The sequence below is a fragment of the Arachis ipaensis genome, chromosome B8 (assembly GCF_059453495.1).
Source record: "Arachis ipaensis isolate K30076 ecotype BB chromosome B8, ASM5945349v1, whole genome shotgun sequence".
Classification (NCBI taxonomy): Eukaryota; Viridiplantae; Streptophyta; class Magnoliopsida; order Fabales; family Fabaceae; genus Arachis; species Arachis ipaensis.
Window position 1 is genome coordinate 137576914 of NC_142443.1, and position 22458 is coordinate 137599371.

A 22458-nucleotide genomic window follows, 5' to 3' on the forward strand; every position below is an offset into this window, starting at 1 on the left:
TTAATTAACGGCTCTCAGGTATCAACTTCACGTGAAGTCGACTTCACCTAAGTTTTTATCCATAAAAAAAATGAATTAATCAACGGTCATATATTTAAATGATTTGGGTGAGCAACATTGATTAGTTTTTTTAGCAAGTATTAGTTATTTATTTTAAATTATTTTATTTATTTTAAATTTTAGATTTTAAATCATAAATTCTAAACTCTACTTTCTAAATTATATAATCTAAATTTTTTAAGTTGACTAATATTGACCAACTAAAAATTACTTTTTATATTTTTTTCTATATACATACACTCTTGAAATGAAGTATCATGAGAATTATATATATATCAAAAATGTTATTAGTACATTAAAATCAACCGCTAAAATCAGCCATTAATATATTTATGTATAAATACATGTGTAGTTTAATTTATTTTCAATGTATATTTATATTTTAACATATATTTAATGCTAGGTAGCCAAAAAATAATTACAATATAGAAATATCATGTAAAAATTTCCATTCTCTTGATAAGCAAGTGAGATACACTTCCTTATCACTTATCCTCCTTATCACCTATCATTTTGCTGCATATTTGGAGTCATTAATGAACTCCAAAATCAATTTCAGTTTTTCTCAAATCAAATCTCTAACATCTCTCAATCACATTATTATCCGTTAAATGCAATAATTCTCTGCAAAAATTATGAAAGTTAAATAATTAAAAAATTTTAACAACTTCTACTATACAACTTATATTTTACATATAGACTATTAAAAAATAAAAAATAAAATATAAAATATAAACAAAAATTTAAAAATATTTTTTTAAAAATAATTATTAACTCGTCATATTAAAATCAATAAATAATAAGCATACATATGAATATTAAAAAAATATTAAAATAATTAAAATCACGACCTACTAGTACACATATGAGATAATTTGAAGAATATAATAAGACGTATAGTTTAAAATTTGATAATATTAATTATAAAAATTTATTAATTATAGACATCATAAGTATGAGATTATGAATATTATGAGTATAAATTATGGATGTTATTAATATGAAATTATAGATGTTATGTGGATAAATTTATGGATGTTATGAGTAAATTTATCAATTGAATAAATTAATTTAAGAATTTGACATTTTTTTAAATTCAATTATGATAAAATTTAAAAATATTTGTGTTAACTTAATAGTTACTTATGCAATAACTAAAAAATGATGCGTGTATGGTTGTAATATCTAATAAACATGAATTTAATTTTTAGATGTTAGTTGTATGTAATTATGGATGTTATGTATACAAACGTATGAATGTTATGTGTATGAATATAGCAGTACAATATAATTATAAATACACATAAAAAAAAAAAATCGGTTTATTACCATACCTCATCAAAACTAGTTAAAAATAATTTCTTGTAAAATTTCTTGGCTTATACACTATTGTACTTACAATGGTGTTATTCTTGTAATTTTTGAATGAATATGATTGAATTATCATAAAGTATATATTAGGATAGGTTTCATGTTTCATATCTCCAATAATTGATGATAAATACCATAACGGACAAAGAATTAATTGCAATTATTTAATGTAATTGATATTATAATTACCGTTCTTAAATATAATTATTATTAATTTTTATTGTATTTTTATATATAAAAATCAAATTATGAAAAGGAATATTAAGTATTGATTATAATAATGCCTAATAACAAGGGATATGATTTTATAATTAATATCATTAATAAGTAGATTTGATAAGAACGGTGATAGGTAGAATGATAAGAGAGTGGAATAAAAAATAAAACTGATATTAAATGATATAAATGAAGTGAATTATGGAAAGTTTTGACTAATTATGGCTGAAAAATTTTTGTTACTAAACTTTTTCCATATTTAATATATGAGAAGTGCTAGGGGCAGCAGATTTTGTGAGTTATAGCCATCACTTAGCCATCAATAGTATATTTAATGGTGTGAGATTTCATCTAATGGTGGAGAATCACTCATTTTCCTTTTGTTGGCTAAATGCTGGCCAAATTTTAATAAATCTGCTGGTCCCGTAAACTTTCCCTTAATATATTAGTGGCTGATTTTGGTGTATATATGCAGGCCAAATTAGGTTCTCGAAGAAACAGAAACCCCTATGCAAATCATGAGAATGGAAAACAGAAACCCTAATTCTCCAATGACGAGAATGAAACGTCATGAGTACGAAGATGAACCTCCAGAAGAGGTGATTAGAGAAATCTTGTAGAGGCTTTCAGTGAGGGTGGTCCTCCTACAACTGAGGAGCATGTGCTGTTCATGGAACTCCCTCATCTATCTTTAGCCATGAATTCGCCATGCACCACCTTCGAAGCTCAACCCTAACTCAGCCACCGCACTGGTGTGCTGGAATCGGGGAAGGGACGCCATCATGCGTTCACAACCTTCTGTTCTTTATCACCAGCTTCAGCCAATTACACTATTCACGCCCTTTTCGATTGACCGAAGTCGCATCATCAAACTGAAGGTTTTCCCTTTGAAACTCTGACATTGTTCAATCCCAGTACCCGTTCGGTATCGCCATCCGTTCCATTCAAATGGCCTTTTCAACGATTTCATAGTAAAACGTGGAGTATATTATGGCTTTGGCTATGATACCGTACATGAAAAGTATAAGTTTGTTATGGGTTGTTTTACGCTGAGACCTCCTGGAGCTATAGTTTTCACTTTTGATGCAAATCCTAGTTGGAAAACGGTTCATCATCCCGTGTTTTCGTTTCATCTAGCTCACAAAAAAGATGGAATAATATTATTGCGGCCACAACTAAAAATATATATATTAAATAAAGTGAAAACTCAGGTACGGACTTATGGTCGACTTCACGTGAAATTAAAGTTGATAACTGAGAGCGATTGGATGATATGGCTTATTTGATTAGAAAGAGTAGCCTAATGTTAATGGTTAGAAAGCTGGAAATTGGCAACATATGAGGGGGCGGAGGAAACAATAGCAAAAGCTAAGTATCAGTCTCAAACTCATCGTCATCAGGAATCTTTGAACAACGCTTCAAGTTTTATTGCCGTCAAATAAAAAAATCTGGAATAAGAATAATTTTTAAAATATAAATAGCATAAGAGAATATGGAGAATGCAGAGGAAGAAATGTCAACAGTTATGGAGAAAGAGAATGGAAAGGAGGAAGAAGGAGGAGAAGAGGTGTCACCAATTGAGCAAGTGAGACTGACAGTTAGCAACAGTGATGACCCAAGCCAACCAGTTTGGACATTCCGAATGTGGTTCCTTGGCCTCTTTTCTTGCTGCCTCCTATCATTCCTCAACCAGTTCTTTTCTTACCGGACGGAGCCACTCATCATATCGCAGATCACCATCCAGGTAGCCACCCTCCCCATCGGTCAATTCATGGCCGCGGTTCTCCCCACCACCGAGTTCGGCATTGGCTCCTGGAAGTTCTCCTTCAACCCTGGACCGTTCAACATGAAGGAGCATGTCCTCATTACCATCTTTGCCAACGCTGGTAGCGCCTTCGGCTCCGGCTCACCCTATGCCGTCGCAATTGTCACCATCATCAAAGTATTTTATGAAAGGAAGATCTCCTTCTTTGCTTCATGGCTTCTCATCATCTCCACTCAGGCACCACCACCACCATCTTACTACTCTATATTATTCTATTACACTTTTCATTTGCTTTTTGGTTTCTGACAAGTTACAACAATCTTTCATTTATTTTTTATTTATGTTAATGACATAGTTGTTAGAACTCGAAATGTAATGTTTGCAGCTTTCTTTTTGCATGCATGGCCTTTTTAATTTCGAGTATTCCAAACTAATTTAGGTTGTTTAATAGTTAATTATTTAAGCGTTGAGATTTAAATTCTGCGCATGCAATAATTTATTAACCAATAACAATAAATCTATAAATGAAGTTCACATTTACAGTAGATTAGTTATTGTCATTATCTCACAGAAACAAAACAAAAAAAATAAAAAATAATTGATTTGAGATACCAAAGCATGGGTTTTTGCAATTTGGCGTTCAAGCTAAGGTAAATATAATAGTGGAGACTCAAAGTGCTATATATCATTTAACAGGTTTCACCTATTAATTTTAGGTGCATACTGTTATAAAGATTTTATAATTCTCTTCATATAAAAATATATCTTTTTTACTATTAGATAATGAATTGTAGAATTGAATGTGATATACTATAAAAAATTAAAAATATTATTTTTTTAAGTGTAACTAAACAAATAAAATATATTTTTAATACAAAACTCTTTATAAAAAAATATTTTTAATATCTTCATTTAAGTAGGTGTCTTAATTTTATATAAAATAATTGCATTTGAGTTTTTATTAAATAAATGGATAGATAATTTGGTGTCCACGATATAATATTTATATATTTTTGTACATATTTTATATGGTATAAAAATAAATTTTTAATTTATTCTTACTTCTTATAAGCACTTTAAATACTAAAAAAAATACACAAAATAATATATGTAATCATTTCTATTATTTTATATATTTTTAGTATAAACTTAACAATGCACTAGACAAGGAAGACGCTTACTGGCATGCTTCGCGATCAGCACATAAATACAAATTTGTTTCCTAGTTCAATCCGGATATATTTATATGTTTTCTTATAGAAAAATTAGTTTTTTGTGAATTGTGATAATAAATTTAAGAGAGATAACAAATTAAAATAAGTCTCCAATGGTGCAGGTGTTAGGATATGGCTGGGCAGGGTTGCTAAGGAAATACGTGGTAGAGCCCGCTCAAATGTGGTGGCCTAGTACCCTCGTCCAGGTTTCTCTTTTCCGGTATTGTTATCTAAATTATTTTTTTATTAATTTAATATTAATAATAATTAATTAAAATAAAAATACATAAATTTTTTTATTTTTTATTTATTAAAAATTTTTAAAATGAAAAAAACTAATTTTTCTATATCTATAGCTTCTCTAATTGATTGCTATGCATACATAATGTAATTGATGTAACGCATGCATGTGCAGAGCTTTGCATGAGAAAGACGATCGCAGAGTTTCACGGGCAAAGTTCTTCTTTATAGCAATGGTGTGCAGCTTTGCATGGTACATTGTCCCCGGCTACCTGTTCTCCACACTCTCAAGCATTTCATGGATGTGCTGGGCATTTCCCAAGTCGATCACCGCCCAGCAGATTGGCTCAGGGATGAATGGCTTAGGACTTGGAGTCTTTACTCTTGACTGGACTGTCATCGCCTCCTTCTTGTACAGTCCTCTCATCTCTCCCTTCTTCGCCATTGTCAACGTCTTCATCGGCTATTCGCTCATTGTCTACGGTGTCATCCCTATTGCTTACTGGGCCTTCAATGTCTACAATGCACACAACTTCCCCATCTTCTCCTCTGACTTGTTCACCACTCAAGGCCAAGAATATGACATACGTGCCATTGTCAATGACAAGTTTCAGATCGATTATGAAAAGTATTACAAGCAAGGTCCTATTCAATTAAGTGTCTTTTTTTCTCTTACTTATGGATTTGGATTTGCTACTATAGCCGCCACCCTTACTCATGTCGTTTGCTTCTATGGAAGGTACATACATACACATATGTGTCTTAGTTGCTAATTATCTATCATGTGTTATAAATTTCACATCATATATATTATATATGTTGCACTGCTCTTTCCGTTAGTGAGATTATGGAGCAATATCGTGCTTCTTCCAAGGGTAAAGAAGATATCCACACAAGACTGATGAAAAGATACAAAGACATACCTTCATGGTGGTTCTATGTGTTGCTGGCTGTGACGCTTCTGGCTTCTCTCTTACTATGCATCTTAGGGAAAGAACAGGTTCAGATGCCCTGGTGGGGACTTGTATTTGCTTCTGCCTTGGCCTTTATTTTTACTCTCCCAATCAGCATCATAACTGCCACCACAAACCAGGTAATCTATTTTCATGCTTTTTATGCAAGGACAAACTTGTTAAAGATCTTTGATGGCATCCACATGCAAAGCTTTTTTATCCATTCAATTTCATGAATCTGAAGCACTTGCATGCCTTATGAATTTAGAAAAAGTCTGTGAATGTTGCTTTTTTGATGTAATAATTGAGAGTGAGAATGTTAAAGTCGTTTCTAAGCCTTAAAAAAAAAGTTCATAAAATTTATTTTGGTTCATTTATTAGTAATTGTTTAAGTTTAGCTAATAGTCTTAGATTAGTAAAGTACTCTCATATAAAAAGAAATGATAATAGAATAGCTCATGAATTAGTTCAAATAGCTCTTACTAATCCAAATACAATGTGGATAGAAAAGAAGATGCACCTCCCTTTATATTCCTTTATATGTAATTTGGCCTATTTAGATATCATAAATAAATTCTACTTCTTTACTTTATCCAAAACTTGTTAAAGATCTTAATTAAAGAAGTGTTAAGAATCAGTAGATTTTGTGATTTATAACTATCATTAATATTTTAAATAGTATAAAATTATATTTAATGATGTAAAATTACTCACTTTTCTTTTACTAGTTAAGCACACTGAATATTAATAAAAATGCTGATGTCCTAAATTTTTTCTCTTAAATTATTCTTACATGCTCTTTCTCTCTCTACACAGACACCAGGGTTGAATATTATTACTGAGTATATATTTGGACTTATTTACACTGGAAGACCAATAGCAAATGTGTGTTTCAAAACCTACGGTTATATTAGCATGGCTCAGGCTGTCTCTTTCCTTGCTGATTTCAAGCTTGGCCACTACATGAAAATCCCTCCAAGATCAATGTTCTTAGTTCAGGTATTCCTTCACCTTCAATTCGGTTAGTTCCTCAGCATTTTGTTCTATAGTAACTAATGCAATTCACTTGTCAAAACATGTGTATGTACATAGTTCATTGGTACAATTCTTGCTGGAACCATCAACATTGGTGTAGCATGGTGGTTACTGACTTCAGTGGACGGTATATGTCATCCTGAAAAGCTTCCCCTCGGCAGTCCATGGACATGTCCTGGTGACCGTGTTTTCTTCGATGCATCGGTTATCTGGGGTTTAGTTGGACCTAAGAAGATCTTTGGTTCCAAATCAGACTACCATGCACTGAATTGGTTTTTCTTTGGAGGTGCAATGGGCCCTATAATTCTTTGGCTATTGTATAAGGTGTTCCCCAAGTATTCATGGATTCCCTTGATTAACCTTCCAGTCCTCTTGGGATCAACTGCGGTGATGCCACCCGCAACAGCAGTGAACTTCAATTCCTGGATTGTTATTGGAACAATCTTCAACTACTTCATCTTCCGCTATAGAAAGAAATGGTGGCAGAGATACAACTATGTCCTGTCAGCAGCACTTGATGCTGGAGTTGCCTTCATGGCTGTGCTTCTTTACTTTGCATTAGGCCTGGAGAACAAGAGTATTTCATGGTGGGGAACACAGGGTGAGCATTGTCCACTGGCAACTTGCCCAACAGCTAAGGGCATAGTGGTGGAGGGTTGCCCTGTACACTGATTAGCATTGTAAGTATAGCATTTAATTTTCTACAAAAGAGAAAAGGTGATGCTCAATTCAAATTCCAAGTAAATTCTGTACTGCTATGTGGGCTGGTTCAATCCTGTCAGATACTGGAAATGTTAAATTTTTGTGTGGTCGGCAACTTCATTTTCATGTAAACTTTCAAATAAAAATATAAGTTTCAATAAAAATTAAGTGATGATTTGCATATGGTAAAACTTTTACTGCAAGGTTTACCAATAAGTGTTTCTTTATATTTTACAAAATATGAATTTATAAAATTAAAAGAATATGATATTGGTAATCAAACATAACACAAGAGACAGAAACCACAGAAAGTAATGCCAGGGAAGTTTAATTTGGCCAGAAAACAACCATATACTAATAACTAATAAGTGGAGGAATTGAGCAAAGAATCCAATATTCTTGAAACAAAAATTAGTACACATGGAAGGGAGAAAAGATTGGCAGAACTTAAAGGAGAAAAGATAAGATTACATACTTCTCTAAATACTTTTAATCACAGACTTGGCTGCAGTAAAGCCAAAAACTTAAAATAAAAGTTGTAGAGGTAGCAACAACTGGTGATGGAAGAAACAATAGTAGATGCACTATAAATATCAAGGCCATTTTTACGGTGTCTTTTGTTTGGTACTTAACTTTTGCCTAAATTACTTTTTATAGTAACTTTAAAATATTTAAAAATTTTTAATTTTTATACTTTTAAATTTAGAATTGATTATTTTACCTATTTTAGTAATTAGGCAATATTTTTTAGGCAACATAGCAAACACCAAATATCAAACTCAATAGATATGGTTATCTTTTCAAAACCTGAATCTTAAACTTCTTTAACACCTTCTGTCCTTCAATCAGCAGCAACACTTTTCTTGATGAATGACCTCACCTCAAACCATCAGCAGCACATTTCAAACTAAGGAGACCGCCAATTTCATCACTTATGTTTGAGTTCTCACCTACCCAAACACCATAAAACAAAAACAATAAGAATTTTAACATAAAAACTCAGTGGCAACAAGAAATTCTTTACAGTGAACATTGAAATAAACTGCAGTAAGATATCAAATTTCATATGCTTCTAATTTAAATTTCTTGAACCGAAAGAAAAAGCAAAAAGAAAAGAAGAATAAATACTTTGTCATTATTTTTTTTTAACCAAAGATAGAAAAACTCGAACCCACGTCCTCTTAGATGAGTGTAGGAAGATTATGTCATTTGAGCTATAACTTATTGGCAAATACTTCACCATTACGAATGAAGCAAGGATTGTTGTTAATATTACTCTTCATTTTAAAAAAAAAATTGAAAATTAATAAAAATCATTGTAAAATAGTTTAATTTTTTATTTTGTATTTATTAATTATTACTAAAATAAATAAATAATTTCAAATATAATAGACATATAATTATAGATGTAACATATATAAAATTATAAATATTAAATTAAATAAACTAATTTTATATTATTATCTTTCTAGCATTTTTTTATGTTTAGAGAAAATGACACTTTTTTTTAAGAGATATTTAAATAAATTTTTTTATTCTATTTAAAAAATATTAAACCACTCTTCCACCTTACAGTTAGAAGATTGAATCAAATCAGGGAGATATTTTAGGATCACAAAAAATATTAAGAAATCAGTGTTATCAATTTAGAATATTTTCATAAATAGATCCCTAGCTATCTATAAATTAGAAGAATTGTTGTAAATCAAAAATGAATTAGAAAGAAAATAACATTTTTCAATCTCCTCTTATTCTTCCTACCTCTTAATTATTCTTTCTTTTTCCCTTAAACCCTCGATACCATCGTAAGATGGTATCAGAGCGATGTTAGGTGCTGGAAACTCAGAATTGGATTATCGTTTCTATACTCTCTCAGTCAAATTAGTCAAAAAAAAATGTCAACATCTGACGAAGGTACCAGTGTTAATACGGGTAATAATTCAAACAAACCCGATGAGCTGACGCTGCAGATCGCAAAGCTGCTGTGGAGCAATCTTGGAATGCAATCTTCACAAACCAACTCTGACAGTCTATCAATTGGTTTCCAATTGAATGGGGATAATTATTTTCTGTGGGTAACCCTAATGAGAAAAGCAATCGGTGGGAGAGGAAAGAAGGCTCACCTGACAGGGATACCCCCAGCACCAGCAGAAACAGAACCGACATATGAACAATCGGAGCAAGGAGACCAAACCATTTTTACTTGGATCATCCTGAACATCGAAGCAAGCCTAATGAATAATGTCTCTCAATTTCCAACGGCAAAAGCTTTGTGGGATGGCTTGGCAACCACATACGGAAGCGGGACGGATCCAATACAAATATACGACCTGCATCGACAAGCAAACACGCGAAAACAAGGACAAGGTACCCTAGAGGATTTCTGGAACAAACTACAAGCCATTTAGATGGCAATAGAAAGAAAACAACCAAATCCCATGAAATGTCCAGAAGATATTACGACTTTCAATCGGTTAAAACAGGAACAGAGACTATACCAATTTCTAACTGGTGTAGATGACAAATTTGACACTGTTAGAAGAGATCTATTAAAACAAGAACCTACTCCTTCAGTAAAATCTGCCTACGCCACTATCCGGAGGGAGGCGGCCTGACTTCAAATTCTGAAGCTTACCACCGATGACGTAGGAGAAGCATCACAAGGAGAGATCGGGACAGGCCTCGCTGCGAAAAATAGAACCAATCAAGGCAGTCAAGGGCGTGGTCGCTCAGACACTATTGGACGGTGGTCATCATCGCGGGGGAAAGAGAGAGAAGACAAAAGCCATCTTTACTGTACTCACTGCGGAATGAACAAACACACCAAGGAAACATGCTTCAGAATCATAGGATATCTAGAATGGTGGGAGGATAATCACAAGAAATCAAAGAACAAGTCCGGTCAAGAGAGAGGCGCCACCGCCGTAGGCATCCTGGAGGTTACCAGCAGCAGTGGCACCGGAGAAGAAGAAGGAGAAAACCGTAGGACACAACACGGTAAGGCTTCGGTGGCCGCAACGCAACAAGGTAAGAGAGAAAAAGAGGGCGGTAACAGGCTCTACCAAGATGGGTCATATAATGGCCTTGGTTTAATTGCTGGGAATGGGCCCATAACCAAGGTCCTATAAAAAAATCAAAAGAGTAGATCTTCGATTGTGGGGTCACTGACACCATGACCTATGAACTCGAGGATTTTGATAGCTTGACCAAGCCCTCAAAGGCCCACATTGAGACTGCTAGTGGTGATTTAATTGAAGTTAAAGGGGGAGGCTCTATTGTTTTTTCAAAAAATTTAAAATTGGAAAAATGTCTCTATGTTCCTGATTTGTCTTCTAAACTGTTATCTGTTAGCCAAGTAACCAAGGAGTTAAATTGTGTGGTACTCATGTATTTCAATTTTTGCCTTTTGCATGACATTCTTATGAAGGTGATAATTGGGCATGGTACTGAGCGAGATGGGCTTTACTACGTTGATGAGGTAGCACACCAGGGACATGCCATACTTGCTCATGGAACAGTTATCAGGCAACTTTGGTTATAGCACAGACGTTTGGGACACCCCTCATTTGGGTACCTTAAGATTTTATTTCCTAGTCTTTTTTTGAAAAACACTGAAATCATTAAATGTGAGACTTGTATTCGTGCAAAAAATCATAGAGTTACTTTTTCTCCAAGCAATACAAGAGTCAATTTTTTTTTTCTTATCTATTCTGATGTGTGGAGTCCCGCACCGAAGTCCCAAAATAATTCCTTTCAATATTTTGTGTTATTTGTGAATGATTTTTCTCGCATGACTTAGATATATTGTGTGAAACATAAATCTAAAGTTCCTGATCGGTTCTTTGATTTTTACCAAATAATTCATACCCAATTCAATGAAAAAATTCAAATACTCCGGTCAGATAATGATGGGGAATTCATATATCAATCAATGAAAGACTTCTTCCAAAAGAATGGGCTTATCCACCAAACATTCTGTCTAAACACCCCCTAACAAAATGGTATCGCTGAGAGAAAAAATCGTAAAATTCTTGAGATGACTCGAGCCATGCTTTTTGATGCACATATGTCAAGTTCTTTTTGGTCTGAAGCTGTTGCAACCTCAGCCTACCTTCTCAATCGCCTACCCACTCAAGCCCTCGGCAACAAAACACCCCTCCAAATCTTGGCCACTCAGACTAAGATTCTCCCCATTCTTACCTTGCCACCTTGAGTTTTTGGGTGCTCTGTGTTTGTCCATATCCCGAAAACAAATAGAAATAAACTCGAACCTTGTGCAAAAAAGTGTGTCTTTGTTGGGTATGCTACACACCAAAAGGGGTATCGATGCTATAATCCTGTCACTCGTCGCATTCATGTAATAATAGATTGTGATTTCTTAGAGTCTGAATTTTACTACCATCGCCAACATGGTGTTCAGGGGGAAGAATTTAGTGGATCGCCAAGTTGGCCAGATAACCTTTGTTGCCTTGAAACTGTTCAAACAGAGCGAGTAGATGGAGCCACCGAGCATACCTTACTCAATGAAGAAAACCACTCAATACACACAACCAGTGAAACTCCTTCTGAGAATGTTATACAAGAGGTAAGTGAATCCCACTCTGATAATTTACTCCATACTTTTAATGAAGCTGCTAACAATGACAGTATAGCTCTGGAACTTGAAGAATCAGAACGAGAACCCTTTACACTTCCTCCAAGAAGAAACATAGGTGTTCCACCCAACCGATACTCTCCAGAACATGTCTCCCGCAACTCAAAGTACTCGATAAAGACAACCAGAGAAGGAGTGACAGAGGTTGCAAAGGCCTTTTCTAGCACCCTCCTAACTGAAGACATCCCCAGAACGGTCCAAGAAGCAAGTAAAAGGACTGAATGGCAAGAAGCTATGAAGACAGAAATGGAAGTCCTGGAGAAGAACAAAACCTGGGAAAAATGTATTCTACCGGCCGGGAAGAAACCAATTTGGTGTCGATGGGTATTCATCATTAAATACAAGATAGATGGCACTGTAGAACGTTACAAGACAAGGCTGGTCGCCAAAAGGTACACACAAACTTATGGCATTGATTATTCAGAAACCTTCTCACCAGTAGCAAAAATTGATACCATCAGAGTCCTCTTCTCAGTAGCCGCAAATGAAAATTTGGCCTCTCCACCAATTTGATGTAAAAAATGCTTTCCTTCATGGAGAGTTGAAAGAAGAGGTATATATGAAAGCTCCACCAGGATTCTCTGAAGGATTTGAGAAGAATGAAGTGTGTAGATTGAAGAAGGCTCTCTATAGCTTGAAACAATCACCGCGGGCTTGGTTTGGAAGGTTCACGGTTGCCATGAAAGAATACGGGTACAAGCAGAGTAACTCAGATCACACCTTATTCCTGAAAAGGAGAGGGAATTTAATAACATGCCTAATAATTTATGTGGATGATATGATCATAACAGGGAGTGACAATGAAGAAATTGCAAGGCTAAGGAGGAATTTCTTCACAGAATTTGAAATGAAGGACTTGGGTGGATTAAAGTACTTCTTGGGAATAGAGGTTCTACGCTCCAATAAAAAAATATTTATCTCTCAGAGGAAATACATCCTAGACCTCCTTGCAGAGACAGAAATGGTTGACTGTAAACCTGCAGACACTCCTATGCAAGTTAATCATAGCTTGAGACTAGAGGAAGACTCTAAACTGACAGATAAGGAGCGATACCAACGCTTGGTTGACAAACTAATCTACTTGTCACACACCCGACCAGATATATAGCCTATGCAGTAGGGTAGTTAGCCAATTTATGCACCAACCACAGGAGAATAGTATGGAAGCTGTCATGAGAATAGTCAGGTACTTGAAAGGAACTCCAGGAAGTGGGATCTGGTTCAAAAGAAATGGGCACCTTAACATTGAAGCACACATAGATGCTGATTGGGCCGATAACCCAAATGATAGAAGATCTACATCAGGCTACTTTACATTGGTGGGAGGTAACTTAGTCACCTGGAGAAGTAAGAAACAGAAGGTTGTTGCCCTCTCAATTGCTGAAGCAGAATTCTGAGAAATTGCTACGGACATAACTGAAATCCTTTGGATTAAGAAACTCATATCTAAAATTGGGTTTTCACCTCAATTGCCAAGCAAATTAAAATGTGACAATAAAGTAGCAATAAGCATCTCAGAGAATCCTGTACAACATGACAGAACTAAACATGTTGAGGTAGATCGGCACTTTATCAAAGAAAAAATTGAAGAAAGTACTGTGGAACTCCCTTTTGTTAGATCAGAAGACCAATTGGCAGATGTCCTTACGAAAGCAGTCTCAGGCAGAATTTTGGCCGAAATTCTCAGCAAATTTAGCATTGGTGACCCCACTACTCATCTTGAGGGGGAGTGTTAGAAGACTGAATCAAATCAGGGAGATATTTTAGGATCACAAGAAATATTAAAAAAAATCAATGTTATCAATTTAGAATATTTCCATAAATAGATCCCTAGCTATCTATAAATTAGAATAATTGTTGTAAATCAAAAATGAATTAGAAAGAAAATAACATTTTCCAATCTCCTCTTATTCTTTCTACCTCCTAATTATTCTTTTTTTTTTCCTTAAACCCTCGATACCATCGTAAGACTTACCCCATGACAATAATAAAAGAGTCTTGCGACCCACAAATTCAACCCAACAGAATACATAAATTCAGTTACAATTTTAACTTTTATTATTTTATCTTATCTTATCTTTATTTATTCTCATCTTTCTTAGGCCAATGCTTTATATATATTTAGTTTTACCTTCATAATTTACAATTCAATCAATCAAAAAATACAAAATATAATATTTTTCATCTTTTCTTTTCTTATTCTTGCATAATTTTATTAAAAAATGTACACTCTTGTCCAAAGTAGTGAACTCATAGTTTATACATTAACTCGAAAGATTATTGCAACACCGTAATTCGTAAGATGTAAAACAAAAAATAGATGTGACTCATAAGTTAAAAAAATATAAACATAAAATTTTTAAAATATAAAATTAAATTAAATTTTTTACATATCTATTTATTATCAATATTCTTATTTTAGTTATGTCACCAAAAATTCTTATTTTAGTTATTTGTGCAATATATTAATATATATTAATAACTACCACAATATATTTTTTTTTCGAAAAAAGATAATTTTATTAGATGTGAATAAAATTATAAGTGTTCATAGATACGACTATTAGCAAAAACAAAAAAAAGGGCCTCTCACACTCTAAGCAAGTGAGTAAAGTAGCAACAAAAATAAACTAAAAAATAAAAAATAAACTAAAGAAGAAGAGAATATTGCATAAAAAAGAGAGAGAAATAAAAACTATCATTCAAAATATAACAAAAAAAATTTTAATGCTAATTCTAACATTTTAAAAAAAAAAAAAAATCTACAATGAAGATGGTAAAAATATCTTCTCATGAAGATGCTTTGGTTAAAAGTGTGGTTTATTTATTTAGCTACACTTTAAACAAAAATAACACTTTTATAAATATTAAAATCTAACCATACAATCTATCATTTAAGGATAAAAAAAATATATATATTCATATAAAGACAATTATAAAATCTTTATTGTAGTAAAACCCTTTTTTTTTTGGGTATTGAAACGGGAGTGCTAACCTTATCTAGCAAAACCCTAGATTTAGTAATAAAAAAAAAAAAAGATCATTTCCAAGTTCCGATTGATTCGGAGAGAGGATCTGGATTACAAGAAAGAGGAAGAGGATCAGTGTTGGCCTTTTTGGTAAATTAAAGGGGCTGAAGTCCAACAGAAATAACAAGCACAAACTGCTCCACTAAGATTCTGGAATAACATAAGGACATTGGGCTTAGGCCCCTCTCGAGTACCAAAAAGTAAAAAAATTAAGGACCTTAGGGTCGTCAAGGATTTGGGCTTGGACGAATGTTTTGTGTGTAGTTTTTTTGCAATTTGCAATAAATTTATCGGCTTATCGTAACACTATCTAATGCCAAATCCCAAAGCCAAATGACAACTAATTGCGAGTATTATATGGTCGAGTAATTATTACATATCTAATTCTTTTTATGTATCAAATTCAACCAAGTTAAATAATAAAATTTAGAATAATATTAATTATAATTAATTTTTATTATATTAGACCAATTTGATTAGATTTAATTAACAAAAAGACTTGAATGTATAACTATTCCATACAAAAAAGAAGACCAAATGATTAAGATCATAACTGCAGCGAAGCTGAAATGGAGACTAATGCAGATGAAACGTTACTAGAGCAAGACAAGCCAATCTCAGCTATGACTTCACGGAATATACCACAACACAACAAATACGCCCCTTAATTTTATTTAACAATTGAGTGAGTAAAAGCTGAAAATTAAAGGATACTTAAAATTTAAAAATACAAAGACAAGACACCCCATAATTTTCCCCTTAATTTTCTTTAATAATTGAGTGAGGCTGAAAATTAAAGGATACTTAAAATCTAAAAATTAAAAGATACCATTTTTATTTATGTAACTTGCCCGAAAAAAAATATAAAAATCTGAAGACACATAGCATTTTTCTTTATTTATGTAACTTGCGGGGAAAAAATGTCTGAAAAAAGTATAGGAACCGAGTAATGCGCCAGAACGTATATTAATATAAATCGAACCAACGTGGTTCGAACTGCATTTGTTAGTAATTCGTACCAGTGTAGTTCGAATTACATGTAACCAAGATGGTTCGAACTTCAAGTGCATATAATTCGAACCAGGGTGGTTCGAATTATAGAGAGAGAAAGTTGACAAAGTAATTCGAACCATCCTGGTTCAAATTAAACCAACCATAATTCGAGAAAAAATTAATAATTTAAAAATTAAAAAAATATATATTTTTATTTCATACGTTAAAAAAAAGTTAACAAAATATTTAATTACGAGACTTCTTTAAAATATTAATGAGCTATCAATTCGAATTCCATACAATACTTTTCTGTCCATTTTTAATAGTTCATGAATATTTTTTAATAAATTTTTTTAATAAATTTTTTTAAATTATACTACAAAAAATATTTTATCCTATGCAAAATAATTTAAAAAAATAGCTTAAAAAATGTTAGGAGTACTATAAAAATTTGTAATGTTATAATAACTTAGGTAAATACATGCATGTACTCAAATTTTAAATAAAATACTCTACATAGTCAATAATAATTTAGAAATGAAAGAAAATATTTTATTCCATACAAAATAATTAAAAATATATTTTATTCTATACAAAATAATTTTAAAAAATGGCTTAAAAGATGTTATGAGTACTATAAAAGTTTGTAATATTCTAGTGATTTAGGTAAATACATGATAAAAATATTTTTTCTTTAATTTCTAAATTATTAGTGACTATGTGGAGTATTTCTTTAATGTCCTAAGTCATTAGGACATTACAAATTTTTATAGTACTTCTAACAGCTTTTAAGCCATTTTTTAAATTATTTTGCATAGAATAAAATATTTTTTTGTGGTATAATTTAAATAAATTTATTAAAAAATATTCATGATAATTTTTTAATAAAATTATTTAAATTATATGGTGAGATATTACATGATTCGAATTACGCATAGGGAAGTTCGAATTACTCTGATTCAAATTATATGGTGAGCAATTCGAATTCTATACAATACTCTTCTGCCCATTCTTGATAGTTCATGAATATTTTTTAATAAATTTATTTAAATTATACCACAAAAAAATATTTTATTCTATGCAAAATAATTTAAAAAATGGCTTAAAGGATGTTAGAAGTAATATAAAAATTTGTAATGTCCTAATGACTTAGGACATTAAAGAAATACTCCACATAGTCACTAATAATTTAGAAATTAAAGAAAAAATATTTTTATCATGTATTTACCTAAATCACTAGAATATTACAAACTTTTATAGTACTCATAACATCTTTTAAGCCATTTTTTAAAATTATTTTGTATAGAATAAAATATATTTTTTAATTATTTTGTATAGAATAAAATATTTTCTTTCATTTTTAAATTATTATTGACTATGTAGAGTATTTTATTTAAAATTTGAGTACATGCATGTATTTACCTAAGTTATTATAACATTACAAATTTGTATAGTACTCCTAACATTTTTAAGCCATTTTTTTTAAATTGTTTTGCATAGGATAAAATATTTTTTGTAGTATAATTTAAAAAAATTTATTAAAAAATATTCATGAACTATTAAAAATGGACAGAGAAAAGTATTGTATGGAATTCAAATTGATAGCTCATTAATATTTTAAAGAAGTCTCGTAATTAAATATTTTGTTAGCTTTAATTAAATATTTTGTTAGCTTTTTTTTAACGTATGAAATAAAAATATATATTTTTTAATTTTTAAATTATTAATTTTTTCTCGAATTATAGTTGGTTTAATTCGAACCAGGATGGTTCGAATTACTTTGTCAACTGCACTGGTTCGAATTACTAACAAATACAGAACCACATTGGTTCGATTTATATGACTTATATACTAAAATTCTAAATGGCGCTTATAATGATTTTTTGCCCTTTAATTAATTAAAATTTTATTTATGTATTTTGGCCCAAAAACTTTCTGAGAAAAGTATAGGAACCGAGTAATTAAACCATTAAAAAACTTTAATTTACATAAAGAACCCCTAATAGGGTGTTACTTGGGGCTGCTTGCTCTAGTGCGCAAGGCCCTTAAAAGATAACGTAAAAGAAAGTGCTAAATCATTTAATTAATTGAAAATGACAAAAATATTTTAGACTTTATTTGGTGGGGTGCGCCAGGCCCATGCAGCAGTGTAAGGCTTGGGCGACGCTCGACAGGCCCAGTAGCAAGCTACTGCATTGGCCCATCCCCCTCAAAAAATAAATTTAATATCGTGTGGACCAATGGCCCACATATCAGATATTAAACTGATAAGAACAGATACTACACTTGATCTTAGCCAAAAGGCCGAGAAAGGTATGCTTCATTACGTTGCTTACTTAGCCTTTTATACTCAGTTTGCGCAACACTGCTTGGTTGACCTAACGATGTGGGACTCTATTATTGAACTAACTTGAAAACTTATTTCATTATATTATCCTTTCAAAACTTCAACACTGCTTACTTAGCCTTTGAATGACCTCACCTCAAACCAAGCAGCAGCACTTTTCAAACTAAGAAGACTGCACTAATGTTTTAGTTCTCACCTACCCAAGCACCATAAAACAAGAACAATAAGAATTTCAACATAAAAAATCAGGGCAACAAGAAGTGAACATTGAAATAAACTGCAGTAAAATATCAAATTTCATATGCCTCTAATTTAAATTTCTTTTTGTAGTTACGAGATAAGGTGGAAAATTAGGAGAACAAAAAATTTGCAGAAGCTGAACCACAATGGAAATGAAGCAATTATGTCCTGAAATATTGTAGTGAACTGAAAGAAAAAGCAAAAAAGAAAAGAAGAATAAATACTTCATTATTATGAATGAAGCAAGGATTGTTGTTAATATTACTCTTCATTTTTTTAAAATATTTGAAAAATAATAAAAATCATTGTAAAATAGTTTAATTTTTTATTTTGTATTTATTAATTATTACTAAAATAAATAAATAATTTCAAATATAATAGACATATAATTATAGATGTAAGTATATAAAATTATAAATATTAAATTAAATAAACTAATTTTGTATTATTATCTTTCTAGTACTTTTTATTTTTAGAAAAAATGACACTTTTTTCTTTTACGATATACTTAAATAAAAAAAATATTCTATTTGAAAAATGTATATTCTTCTTTAAGATAGTGAACTTGTAGTTTATATACCTTAATTCAAAAGATTGTTATAAAATCGTAATTCGTGAGATTATAAAACAAAACATAGATGTAACTTATAAATTAAAAAAAATATATAAACATATGAAATTTTTAAAATATAAAATTAAATTCAATTTTTTACATATCTATTTATTATCAATTTTCTTATTTTAGTTATTTGTGCAATATATACTATATATAATAACTACCACAATATAGTCCTTTTTTTTTCCAAAAAAAGATAATTTTATTAGATGTGAATAAAATTATGAGTGTTCATAGATAGGACTATTAGCAAAAACAAAAAAAGGGCCTCCCACGCTCAAAGCAAGTGAGTAAAGTAGCAATAAAAATAAACTAAAAAAGAAGAGAAATTTGCATAAAGATGAGAGAGAAATAAAAACTACCATTCAAAATATAACAAAACAAATTTAATGCTAATTCTAACGTTTAACAAAAAAAAAAAGCAAAATTCAAAATTCACACACTAGAATTTTTCTATTTCTATTCTTATATTTTTCTTCTGTCCGCCGTGTGATTCAAATATTTCATTCTCTTCTTCTTAACAATAAAATGATAAATTAATAACATCTTTGCTCCACTAAATATTTAACAAAAGAGAAAAATTATCACTTTCTCATAAATTTTATAATGTCTAATAAATTTGTGCTTAATTTGCTTAAAAAAGTGAGAAGAGAAAAGAGAAATCCCACTTTTTATATTTGTATCATGTAGTTAAAATTAGGCATTGCAGAAGACACTATTTTTGTTTGAGTTCAGAATTCTTATGAAATCTTATACTGCTGCAACACTGAATTATATATGTTAAATTCTTCGTTACCTTTGAGAGACCAAACCCTAATAAAACAACAGCAGACAATACTGATGAGTTATGTTCTGGCAAAAATATTTCTTTTTGTGCTATAGATCGGCTTCGCGCTACTCGAAACTCCAGCGGCTCAGTTCGGTAATGAAGTACTCTTGTAAACTCGAACTCAAGCGTGGTACCTACAAAAAGGACTCCGACATAGGGGTGTCAAAATTTCTAAGAAGTGGGAATTCCCGTAGGGAGCGCCCTGAATGGGGTTTCGATGGCGGAAAATTTTCCCTGCAGGGATGGAGATGGGGGACAAAATTTCTCCGAAGCAAATGCGGAGACCCGAGCGAGGATTTCCGTCCCCGTCTCCGTATTTTTCACAATTTTTCATAATCTCTGGATATATTAAATTACTTAAACACGCTTAATAATTTATTTTTTCTTTGGTTTTTTAGTCATTTCACCTTATATATATATATATATATATATATAGAGAGAGAGAGAGAAAAGTTAGAAATCCTAATTCCTTTTCCCACACACTAGCGCTGCATTCCAATCCCTAGTCACCCTCACCCTCCTCGCGAAACCCCTCCCCTTCTGCGTTCTCTCCCTCGTCTTTGCACCCAGCGTCCCAGCCAGCCACCTCCGACCACCTCCGTCGCGGCCTCTTCCTTCGCCAACGTCGCTGCTCTGTTGAGTCTGTTCAACTCCTGCGCCGCCACCGTCTTGCATTGCTACTCTGTGTCTTTGCTCTTCTCTTCACCAGCGTCTTTGACCTCTTCGGCCATTTCTCCTTTATCCCTGGTAAGATTCACTGCTATTTCTTTTTTTTTTCTTGGATTTTGGTATTTTACTTCATTAATTTGAATGCATACTATTTAATAATTAGTTTCATGAATTTGATGTTGATTTTGATTTTTTTATGTTGGTGGCTGTTGTTTTTGTTAATGAATGCTTTGTTCCATGAATTTTCTGATAATTGGTGGCTGTTTTTTTTTATTTTTTCATACTTTAATTTTTTGATTTTTCATTAATTCTGAATTCTAATTTTGTTGGTTGTAAGTTGTTTATGACATTATGCTATGCTGTGTTTTATTTATGATATTGGCTGTTCTGTTTATGATTTTATGTTATACTGTGTTCTGTTTATAAATATATTTTTTAAATTTTTAAACGTAAGACTCTATTCTCCAATTTGGCTTATGTGATCCATTATGAAATTAAATTGGAACCAATTGATGACTAAACATTAAAGAAAGCCTAATGAGGTGTAAAGTTTGTGCCTGCTACATAATATTGGCAATATAATGTAAGTGATGATTTTCTTTTAGGAGGGAGCAAATAGATGAAAAGTGAAAGGCAATATGTAAATACTGCGAAAGAAAGATTGGAGGTGACACGAAGCAAGGAACTAAGCATTTGTATGATCACATTAGAATTTGCCTGATTCGTATCGTTAGGGGGCCAAAGCAATTAATATTGAAAACAGTGCAACAATCATCAGGTTCGACAGGAACGAGAAGACCAACGAATTCACTTTTGGTTGGAAATTTCACATTTAGTCAAGAGACAGCACGACGAGCACTTACAAGATGAGTTATTAGGAGAAGGCACCCTATATCATTTGTTGAGCAAGAGGGTTTTCATGAGTTTATGGCTGAGACTCAACCTTTGTTCAAATTTTATACAAAAAATATACTGAGAAGTGATGTTGAGAATATGTATGAAGCTGAAAAAGCAAAGCTATTGAAATTGTTGGAAAAAAATCCAAGCCGCATTGCCATAACTACTGACATGTGGAGTGCTGATTGTCAAAACAAAGGTTACATGTCAATTACAGCTCACTTTATTGATGATGATTGGAACTTGCAATGTCGGCTTGTGAGGTATTATTCTAATTCATTTGTGCTTTTAGTATCTTTTATATATTTAAATTTTAATGTCATGAGTATTTATTATATTTACATTACTTTAGGTTTGCATATGTGTTTGCACCCCATACTGCTGAGGTTTTTAGTGATGTTTTGGTGAATTTCTTGTATGATTGGAACATAGATAGAAAGTTGTCAATTTTAACGGTTGATAATTGTAGTACAAATGATGCCATAGTTCATCTTGTGCTTGATAAGATTTCACCATCTAACTTTATTAAGAGAGGAAAATTTGTTCACATGCGTTGTTGTGCTCATATTGTTAATTTGATTGTGAAAGATGGCATGAATATAATATATGTTTTCATTGAAAAAATTAG

At 31.9% G+C, this 22458-nt stretch overlaps 1 protein-coding gene and 1 non-coding gene across 2 annotated transcripts; one reads left to right on the forward strand and one right to left on the reverse strand.

Moving 5' to 3' along the window:
- The first annotated feature begins 3160 nt into the window (after nucleotides 1-3160).
- On the forward strand, nucleotides 3161-7526 carry LOC148550009 (oligopeptide transporter 4-like). Its single transcript, XM_088497319.1, has 6 exons — nucleotides 3161-3649; nucleotides 4749-4846; nucleotides 5042-5605; nucleotides 5707-5959; nucleotides 6636-6818; nucleotides 6912-7526. Exons 1-6 carry the CDS (start codon nucleotides 3161-3163, stop codon nucleotides 7524-7526), a joined length of 2202 nt encoding a protein of 733 aa, XP_088353445.1.
- Nucleotides 7527-18353: 10827 nt separating this feature from the next.
- On the reverse strand, nucleotides 18354-18549 carry LOC148550010 (U2 spliceosomal RNA). Its single transcript, XR_015897384.1, has one exon. It is a non-coding gene; the product is annotated as a U2 spliceosomal RNA (small nuclear RNA).
- Between the last annotated feature and the right edge of the window lie 3909 nt (nucleotides 18550-22458).